The sequence below is a fragment of the Argentina silus genome (assembly GCF_951799395.1).
Source record: "Argentina silus genome assembly, chromosome: 6".
In the NCBI taxonomy this organism is placed as follows: domain Eukaryota; kingdom Metazoa; phylum Chordata; class Actinopteri; order Argentiniformes; family Argentinidae; genus Argentina; species Argentina silus.
Window position 1 is genome coordinate 2,316,626 of NC_139660.1, and position 11,171 is coordinate 2,327,796.

At 45.7% G+C, this 11,171-nt stretch overlaps 1 protein-coding gene across 1 annotated transcript; it reads right to left on the minus strand.

The window, feature by feature from the left end:
* Positions 1-4,438: 4,438 nt before the first annotated feature.
* LOC310805725 (thiamine transporter 2-like) lies at positions 4,439-10,791 on the minus strand (the record flags this gene model as incomplete). The annotated part of the gene is made up of 5 exons (XM_083671525.1): positions 4,439-4,597; positions 5,451-5,592; positions 7,273-7,465; positions 9,332-10,091; positions 10,630-10,791. 5 exons carry the CDS (start codon positions 10,789-10,791, stop codon positions 4,439-4,441), a joined length of 1,416 nt encoding a protein of 471 aa, XP_083527651.1.
* Between the last annotated feature and the right edge of the window lie 380 nt (positions 10,792-11,171).

Consider the following 11,171-nt stretch of genomic DNA (forward strand, 5'->3'; position numbering starts at 1 on the left):
ACGGGGAGGGATGTCGCATTATGATCTTTTTACACGAGTGCCCTAGATTTCCTACTTTTAGTACACCAGCCCATCCTTACTCATGTGGAATATGTAAATCCATCTCTAAGTGGGTCTGACGAGCCTATAAATAGCCCAGGGATGAGGGCTGTGGAGGAGAGGCTTACTAACTTTGTCGCGGCACAAACAAACAATGGAGACGGGATTTTCAGATCCTGAAGCGATCTGCACTCAGGCAGATGAGTCGATCTCCTGTTATCTGATCGGAGAGAGAGACTGCTCCCCATTTAATCAGGCTCAGTGGTAGATTTGCTCTCAAGGCTCTCAAATCTCATCCCTGGGTGGGCGGCGGCTTACGGAGTGATACAACCGAGCTGCTCTTTTGGAACGGCTCTCCCGAAAGAATTTCAGATGGTACAAAAATGTCAAAAACAACCTCTCGATATGCACTTTTTCTGCAGGCTTCTGTCTTAGTACAGGACCATATATTTGAAGGATTTTATGGAGTATGATACAGAGAGCGCCCAGGGTAATTCACATGTAAAAACATCATCTGTTCTACTTCTTCCCTCAGTGGTTTTATGTGGAGGTGTTTTAGAGGAGACAGCATGGGTGACACACGACTGCAGGTGGAGGAGAGACACAGATGGCACATCATGACTGTACAAACAAATATTCATGAGAGAGAGAGAGAGAGGGGGCCGAGAGAGAGAGGGAGGGAGAGAGAGAGAGAGAAGGGAGAGGGAGAGAGAAAGAGAGGGGGGAGAGGGAGAGAGAGAGAGAGAGAGAAAGAGAGGGGGGAGAGAGAGAGAGAGTGAGGGAGGGGGGAGAGAGAGAGTGAGAGTGGGCCGAGAGAGAGAGGGAGGGAGGGAGGGAGAGAGAGAGCGAGGGAGGGGTGAGAGAGAGAGCGAGGGAGGAGAGAGAGAGAGAGAGAAGGTTGCAATACCGTAGGTGGCTTAAATAAAGCATGAGGGCTACGGCTACTTTTTCTGTGCTTAACTCTCTAAGACTGATAATTTTTCTAACAGAATAACCTCCCGTCACGACTCCCTTCCCTCCACTATTAGCTGCATCACAGGCCGTGACCGCTTCCCACCGCTTCTCCTTTCTTCTCAAATTACAACCCCTGTCATTTGAGAAATTTCACTCTGGCATTAAACACTACCAGGCAGCAATGGGTAGAATATATATCAGGGGGCTAGACAAGAGTGGGTAGGCTACAATACATCTGCAGGGCTGGTTGGATCAATGGCGGTCAGCTCTTGTCCGTGGGTTCCTTTGGGGGTAATGTGAAATACGTATGCAGGGAAGCAAGGGGAGACCCCACATGCGTCAAAGTGATGTACCAACCGGTGGGTGGAAAATGCCAATCTGATCGCCCACACACTGTTTGTTCAATGGGGATAGGGAAGACTGCAGGAGCCACCCCCCCCCCCCTCCACCCCCCTCTGAATCCTCTATCAAAGCAGAGGAATCCCCATATATGGTCTTATCTGACCTCGTAAATATTGATTTAACTGACAGTGTGTGTGTGGGGGGACCCTGTGTTTTCATGGAAGGGGCAGATATAAATCGTTGTTTTGTTCCCTTCCATGCGGTCGTGTATACATACGCTCGGATGCCATTCCTTGTTGGGAAGGTTGTGACATGGGAACACTTGATACGGCGTAATTGTTCACTGGAATCAGTTATTTTCAGTTTGAAAGACTTCAAGGGGTCTCTGGGTACTGTAGTTGTTGAAGGGTCTCTGGGTACTGTAGTTGTTGAAGGGTCTCTGGGTTTGCTACTGTACTGTAGTTGTTGAAGGGCAAGTGTGTGTCGTAGCAAACAAAACTACCGTACGCACCTCAGAAAGACACTTTCTCAACCCTGAGGGGTAATCAAACCTGAGGGGTAATCAAACCTGAGGGGTAATCTACGGTATATACAGTATGTAGATGAACATGTATTATGCGTCAATGGCATCTGAGAGTTTCTAAGACTCACAGTAGACTATATATACAGTAGACTATATATACAGTAGACTATATATACAGTAGACTATATATCGCACAAGACCACAAAAGATGTTGGAAAACTATAGGTAGAGCATGGCGCTAACAACGCTTAGGTTGGGGGTTCGATTCCCACTGGGACCATATATACTGAAAAATGGATGCAGTCACCGCAATGTAAGTTTCTTTGGATAAAAGCGTCAGCTAAATGGCGTATATTATTATTCCATCTAATAGACACTGGCTGTGAAGTAGGCGGATTGATGGCGGCTGTATATTGTCCTCTGGGGGACATTGTGTGACGGCGTTATGGCCAGGCGGAGGAGGGTGTGGGGTGCAGGCTGTGTTTGCACTGTGAGCTGGTGATAAGAGACAATGCTTCTGCTTTTGCCTTGGCTGGACTTGCCTGAAATCCAAACAGAGGGGATGGGAATTTGAATATGAACCTCAGTGAAAACAAAACAAGACAGACAGTAATACTAGTCACACAAAACCAGACTACTTGCATGTATGCGGTAACTCAACAACTTTACTGACAAAAGGTGTTATTATACATGGGTAGACCTACAGTACCAGTCAAAAGTTTGGACACACCTACTCATGGTTTTTCTTTATTTTGTTTACATTGTAGATTAATATTGAGGACATCAAAACTATGAAGGAACACATATGGAATTATGTAGTAAACAAAAAAGTGTTAAACAAACCAGAATATGTTTTATATTTTAGATTCTTCAAAGTAGCCACCTTTTGCTTTGATGACAGCTTTGCACACTCTTGGCAAGTTTGTGTCCAAACTTTTGACTGGTTCTGTACATGGGTAGACCTACATCAGCTAAACAGACAACGTCAACACATTATTTCCCATACAACAGCTTCTACATTATTAAGACTTCCCTCAATTCAAGACTCTTGATGAGCTGATTACACAAATTAGGTATTGTAGGTCAGACATGACCATACATGCATCTAAACACCACTTAACATTCAGGATTAATTGAATCCTAATCATTTCGCCATTCTTCTGAGGTTAGGGTCAGTGGGTTGGAGTTACTGAGTTGCTTGGTTGACTGCTCAGTAGGGATTGTTTTACGTAAGAAAAAACAAGTAGAGTGAAGTTAATGGGGTTGTTATCATGCAGCCCATGGAGTCAGACCTCCTGGGAGGGACTGGCTATACTGAACCCTCTTACTGGGAAAGGCTTGTTTATGGCTGATGTAGTCATTTAGCTTTTTCTGATGAGGCTAGATAGACAGATACACACATGTACACACACACACACACACACACACAAACTTACGCACACACACAAACTTATGCACACCCATACTTGTGCACATTGTGAGTCATAGGTGATCATTGTGAGTCATAGTATGTGTCCAAGTGTCATAGTGTCAAAGGTGTCAGTACTTCAACTTCTTTACTTAAGAGGGCAAGGAACTGTTACCAGGCAACTAACTGTTGTACAGACTCAATAGCAGAACAGCACAGTCCATTGTTAGAAACCATCAAGTAGGACACTTATAATGGCAGCATGAAGCAGGTCTGAATTGTATCCTATTTATGGTTTATGTAACTTTGAGGATTTGGAAATCTATATTTCTGTTTGTCTGGCCGTCGCATCTTAAATAGATTCGCAATTACTCTCAGTCAGGGGGAGAGAATGGTCCAAAGCGGTCCGTTTTTGTTATACATAAAAAGAAGGAATATAATTCTATTTTGTACCGTCCCTGCAGTTACTATAATCATCAAAATAATGACATTCTGGTTACCGGAGATGTTGCGTAACAGCAAAATCTATCAGCGAGCCTTCTCGGACTAGGGCTATCTCAATTACATCTATTATTGTTCCTATTGCAGTATTAATGGACTGCTGAGAGTTACGTTTGAATATATATCAGGTTGTTCTAACATGCAGCAGGCTAGCCCTGTTGATGAAATCCTATCATGTGACATTGTGTATTCTATTTCTGCAGTCATGCCCTGTACATGGCAGGTTTCACATGAATTTATTCAGAAATGGCTGCAAAGTGACACTGCACTGATGTTGCCAGCTCAGGAGACCGGGGGATGAACACTGGCCCTGTCTGTAGTGTATGGGTATAGTGTTCTCTAGTGGTTTATACAGGTCTTACACTCTACAGTGGACTGCTGCTCAGTCTTTTTCCACATCCGTACTGTAGACCCAGGTGTAAACCACATCCGTACTGTAGACCCAGGTGTAAACCACATCTGTACTGTAGACCCAGGTGTAAACCACATCCGTACTGTAGACCCAGGTGTAAACCACATCCGTACTGTAGACCCAGGTGTAAACCACATCCGTACTGTAGACCCAGGTGTAAACCACGTCTGTGGCAGCATCATTGGTGAGACATGCAGATGGATTAAGTCTTTCATTCAAAACGGTATCAGGTTTTTTAATTCTAATATATTTTCCTTGGTCACAGACGTGAGATTTGGGGCAGGTCACTTCTGTCTGATGGCGCGTCAGCTGGTGTGTTGTCCTCTGGTTGCCGGTGTTTCATGTGAAGTACAGTGTAGAGTCCTCTGATCAGGAACAGCAATGCAATGGCCACAAAGTAAGAGGCATAGATGAAGAACTGAAAGAAAAGTAAAGACATTTCTTAGTTAGAGAGGCAATTATCCCATGCATGTATGTGTGGTAAAATGGTAGTATCTACAGGAAAAAAATAATCTTTGGAGACTCATTGGAGCTTTCCATGCCCTGGGCAATACTCCCCCCCCCCCCCCCCCCCAAGTTGTGAGGTGAGTGTTACCCGTGAGGTGATGGTGAGTTATGAGTGTTACCTGTGAGGTGAACTGTGAGGTGATGGTGAGTTATGAGTGTTACCTGTGAGGTGAACTGTGAGGTGATGGTGAGTTATGAGTGTTACCTGTGAGGTGAACTGTGAGGTGATGGTGAGCTGTAAGGTGAGTGTTACCTGTGAGGTGAGCCGTGAGGTGAGTATTACCTGTGTTACCTGTGAGGTGAGCCGTGAGGTGAGTATTACCTGTGTTACCTGTGAGGTGATTATTACCTGTGTTACCTGTGAGGTGTGTGTTACCTGTGTTACCTGTGAGGTGAGCTGTGAGTGTTACCTGTGAGGTGAGTGTTACCTGTGTTACCTGTGGGGCGAATGTTACCTGTGTTACCTGTGTTACCTGTGTTACCTGTGTTACCTGTGTTACCTGTGAAGTGAGTGTTACCTGTGTTACCTGTGTTACCTGTGAGGTGAGTGTTACCTGTGTTACCTGTGAGGTGAGTGGTACCTGTGTTACCTGTGTTACCTGTGGGGTGAGTATTACCTGTGTTACCTGTGAGGTGAGTGTTACCTGTGGGGTGAGCTGTGAGTGTTACCTGTGTTACCTGTGGGGTGAGTGTTACCTGTGAAGTGAGCTGTGAGTGTTACCTGTGGGGTGAGTGTTACCTGTGAGGTGAGCTGTGAGTGTTACCTGTGAGGTGATGGTGAGCTGCAGGCTCTTGGTGTTGATCACTATGGCTGTGAGGAGACTCTGTAGGACCATGCCCAGAAAGCTGTTCACCCCAAACACCAAGGCATAGCGCTCCCTGCTCAGGTTTCTGGCTATCTGAAAACTGAGATAGGTGGGAAGAAAGACAGCCATATACAGTGCCCTGCGTAAGTAATGGGACAGTGAAGCAAGTTTTCTTCTTTTGGCTCTACACTCCAACAGTTTGGATTTGCTGGTATAAAGCTTTTATTTGATGGTATTTGTGTTTCATCATTCAGAAAGTATAACACTTTGTATGCATAGTCCCCCTATTTCAGGTTACCCAAAAGTAATGGGACAACTGGTTTCTGGTAAGTCTGGTGTGTTCCGTCACATCATTTGTGCAGGCATACATTTACATTTTACATTTATGGCATTTACCAGACGTCTTTATCCAAAGCGACTTACAACAAATACATTTGTCTAAGTGAGTGAATCATCTATCCATCAGTCATCATGGGAAAAAGTAATTTATGCTAGGACCAGGGGCTATTGGTAGTCACAAAGCTAGATGAAAGGAAGATTATTATTTTTTTTTTTAAATGTATTTTCAGGAGAGAAACTTGCACAGGGGGGTGGTGGGGATGAAGAGGTCTTTAGGAGGGACAGTTAAGATGTAGCCTGAAGAGACGGGTCTTCAATCTACGGCGGAAGATTGGTAGTGACTCTGCAGTCCTGACAGCAGTGGGAAGCTCGTTCCACCAGCGGGGCGCCAGGACAGTGAAAAGCCGTTACTGAGCCGTGAAAAGCCGCGTAAGAGGGCTGTCAATGTCTCGTATTGATTCTATGCTTTGCGCTTGCCTTTGCAGTCTGCTATTGGGGTCTGCCAACATAAGGACCAAAGCGGTGTCAATGAATGTCAAGGAAACCTTTATTGTGTATTAAAAGGCAGAAAAAATATCAGAAACATAGCCAAAACCTTAGGCTTGCCAAAATCAACAGTTGGAACATCATAAAAAAAACAAGCACTGCTGACCTCAGCTGTCACCAACGGGCTGATAGGCCACGGTGGATGACTGAGGAATGCTCACCATAATTAAGAAAAATCCCCAAACAGCTGTCCCACTGATCAGGAACACTCTCCAGGAGGCAGGCACGAGTGTGTCAGAGGCCACCATCCGCAGAATACGTCACCAGCTGAACTACAGAGGCTTCACTGCAAGGTACCAACCACTAGTTGTACTGGCAGAGCATCACCAGAGAAGATACCTGGTGTCTGGTGGGTCAATGGGTCGCAGACTTCAGACTGTTATGGCATGCAAAGGATTGTCGACCAAATACTAAACATGAGTGCTTAATTTGGACATTTGATAAATCTGTCCCATCACGTTTGGGTACCTTGAAACAGGGGGACTATGCATAAAACGTGTTGTAATTTCTGAATAGTGAAACCAATATTTAATAAGAAAAAGAAAAAAAAGCTGAGAACCTCTATTTTAACCACATAGTAATGAAAAATGAGTGAAAAAATGCTTCACTGTTCCATTACTTACACAGGGCTGTAGATTGATGGTTAAGCAATTTTAAAACCGTGGCACTCAGTGACAAATAACTTAATAAGGAGGGCTTTGAAACTGATTGATCTGATTGATTAATTGATTAGTTGGTTGGTGTTTGCTTCACTGGTTTGCTAGATAGATTTGATTGGTTTGTGGATTGGATGGTCAATCAATGGGTTGCTTGACTAATTGATTGACTTGATTCTTTGCTGAATTACATACACCCAGTGGGGCAGTTGCTATAACCTGAAAGCGATTTTACATACGTGCAGATGGTGATGAGCTGCATGTAGACAGCTTTAAAGAGTGCATAGCAGCTGTAGCAGACCCATATGTTATTGGTCAGGTCCATCAGGTAGAGAGTCCCAGCGATCACAGCGGAGAACCCCCCCAGGACCAGCTCCCCCCAGACGGACCAGTCCAGGGCCACATGACCCACAGCTATGGAGGCTGCCGCTCCTAGAGGACACAGTAGAACATTCATGGGTGGTGCCAGCTAGACCCACTCTGTAGGGACACAACTTCCTTAACCATGTACATAGGGATGTAGTGGTCAAGCAAAAATGGTGGTGGTAAACCCTGAACACCATGGTTTGAATAGGTGGGCAAACCTTAATGCACATAACATCGACCCAGCAGAAAAGGTGGGTCAACCATATTCACCCAAATAAAAAGGTGGGTAAACTGAGTACACTAGGGTTCACCCTCCACGAGGCTACATTAACACAGCGCATCGCTTCAACCAGAAGTCAGAGAACATAAGCTACTGTATCTATGATCTTTGGCCGTGGGGTGGTTTTCTGAGAAGTTGATACATTAACAGAGAGACACTCCTCTGGTCCAGTAACACAGAGGCATGGAATCCTTCCCACATCCCTCTCAGTCTAATGGAATTTTGCCATGGCTTGTTTTAATCCTTTCAATTAAAGGCTATATTTCATCGGCCCATCCCGTCATGGTCGATCAATACTAATAGCCAGGCATAAGCACCGCTGGCCGCTCTCTGTATTAGGGACGCATTTAATCAATCCTGCTTCCCCTGATGAGAGTACGGAGGGCTAATGGAAGAGATCTCATTCTGCAGGACAGCAAGGCCCGCTATCAGAAGTGGGTCAGAAGACCTAGCCGCTAATAGCCTAGCATTGGCGCTAATCCGTCCATGAGGGTTAGATAATGACATCAATTGAAATCAAATAAGCGCGGGCACATTCCTGGTAATTATTGTGGACAGTGCCTTAATCCTGGCAGGATGTATGAAGAGGGAAACGGAAGAGAGAGCCGGCCATCTGACTGTAGTATGCCCGTTGCACAACAATAGTGGGCCTAATTTCATATGGACACTGTTAATGTTCTGATACACAATTATTCCAACGAACCATTTGACACATTAGCCATCTGGGGGGAAATACAAAGAGCTACTGGCAAAGAAACCTTGATTGTGTGTCGGACGGAAGCATTTACAATTGTAAGACATAAAAGAGGGAGGTAATTTACACAGAGTAATTGCCTGTGGTTTCCAGGGAATACAGGAATGTTTTTGCACTATAATCAATGGAAATGCAGTCACCGCTGGTTAGTTACAGCTGGTCAGATCCATCTGGTGAGAAAAAGAGGCAATTAGACAGTCTAATTAATGCCGCTGTTGTTGTCTTCTGTGTATTGGGGGTTGGTAAAATAGTGGTAGTGTAGTCACTTTTACCTTTCAGAGGAAGGTTACAGTGTAGCTGCACCTAACCACCTCTAGAATATGTGCCATTTAGCTGACACTTTTACCCAAAGCAACTTACACTGCAGTGAGTGCATACATTTCATTATATATGGTCCCAGCAGGAATTAAACCCACAACCTAAGCGTTGTTAGCGCCATGCTCTACCAACTGAGCCACAGAGGACCAGGAGAATTGAAACTGGATGGAAATGAACAATACGATTAGATGTAGTCCTGCACTATGCAGTCCCGTACTATGCAGCCCTGTACTATGCAGCCCTGTACTATGTAGTCCTGTACTATGTAGTCCCGTACTATGCAGTCCCGTACTATGTAGTCCTATACTATGCAGTCCTGTACTATGTTGTGCTAAAGGTTGATAGCGATGTTTGGTTGGCACAGTACATTTAGACTCTTTGAAATTCCCCTGTCTTTTATTATCTGTCATAAAGAGAGGTTTTGTTACTCTAAGTGTGTTAAATGATATTGTTTAATATTTAATGGTTCTTATGGATTGTAATATCATAAAACCTTATTTATTAGAAAGATAGAAGGGTCTGAGGTTCAATCCCAGAGGTTTATAGGCCCACAATAGAGAGAGTGGTTGTGTTACAGTACCTGACAGGGTGGCGAAAGCTTCCACACCTCCGTTGTAGGCTGTGAAGTTGCCATGGGGCTGTTTGGAGGCCCAGAGGATCTGCACGTACTCTGTAACCTGATAGAATCCACACTTCCCCATCGCCGACCACACACAGAAGAACAGCACCGCCACAGAGGAGTAACACTCCTTACAGTCCAACAGCAGCCTCCTCAGCGCCCACACGACCTCCCTCCCAGCCCTCCGGCTCCTCCTCATCCAGGAGAGCGCCCCGGATCCATCTGAACCGGACAACGTGTCCACGGCTGGGCGTCCGTTGGCATGGGCCTCCTTAAAAAGCAGGCTTCTCCGTGGCATGGGCAGGAGAAACGAGACTAGCAGCGCCACACAGAGGGAGATGAGGGTGATGACATTTAGGCAGTACAGGGAAACATCACCAAAGGACAACAGCAGTTGACCCAACATGGCGCCCACTGCGTACCCCAGTAGCACTGCTCCTCTGGCGTAACTGGTCACCCTCTGGTAATACCGGGGGTGAACCACGCTGTAGATATAGGAGAAGTAGGCCACGTCTGCCGCAATGGCGATGCTGTAGATGAAGAGGGCGCACTGCGCAGAGGCCACGCCAGGACCGAACAGCAACAGTAGAAATGTCAGGATGTAGGTGAGCGCCTGGAGGACGATGATTGGCTTGTACCTCAGGATGTCTGTCACCAGAAAGACAGGGATGAGGAGGAAGAGGCTGGAGTAGGCCCACACTGGAATCACCTGCCTTGAAACCTGCGGGGAGAAATGAGAAGAGTTACGCTCAGTTCTGGTTTACAAACATGTTACTAGGACCACTCTTAGGCTCACTTGAAAAGACATTCATGAATGATAAGAAAAGAAACGTTAATTTCCCTCAGATTTATATACGCCATTTAGCTGACGCTTTTATCCAAAGCGACTTACACTGCAGTGAGTGCATACATTTCAGTATATATGGTCCCAGCGGGAGCCAAACCCACAACCTAAGCGTTGTCAGCGCCATGCTCTAACCAACTGAGCCACAGAGGACCACAGATTTGACTACTTGACTTACTTGGGTGTGGACTAAACTCACATTGAGGCATTCATGTGGGCACACTTACAACAGCAATTATATGCGCACATAGATATTATAAGTCTTTGAGGTTTTAATCCATGCAGTGTTCAGTAAACGACACACCTACCTGTACTCTGGAGTCATGCCTCATTATTGACCTGGAGTCATGCCTCATTATTGACCTGGAGTCATGCCTCATTATTCACCCTACACACAAACATAAGTGTCCAGTACCTGTTGAGTGGTGAGGTTCTTGTACGGTCCGGTGAGGAAATCAGTAAGGAAAGGCTCATTGGGCCTCATCATGACGCAGGAGCCGTAGACACAGAGCAGCGCAGTGGGGCCCACCCAGCCTTCGTGGGGGGGCCCACGCTTCCAGCTCCAGCAGAAGCCCATTGTCTCTCTCCAGTTCCCCAGGGACGTCTCACTGCGCCGGGGTGAGCCGAGTCTAATTCGGGTTGTTTAATCTGAGGCGATATGGAAGCAGAGATAAGCCCAAGGTGAGATCGACTGTGAAGTCACCTGCTCCCATTGTTGTTTCCCCCCTGAAGTTTTCTCAGCGAGTGCTAGACTGTGAGTCTGCAGAGCCAAAATGAAAAATGAGGTGGCGAACCCTCAGGGTGAGTATTGTAATAAATATATCACCATCCTTCTTCGTCGTAAAAATGCTCCCAACACAATGTGACACATAAGGGAAGGGGTAGGTCATGTGTGTGTATTAGATGTTTATTTGGGCCACGTTTATGTGTGTGTGTGTGTGTGTATCCATGTGTGTG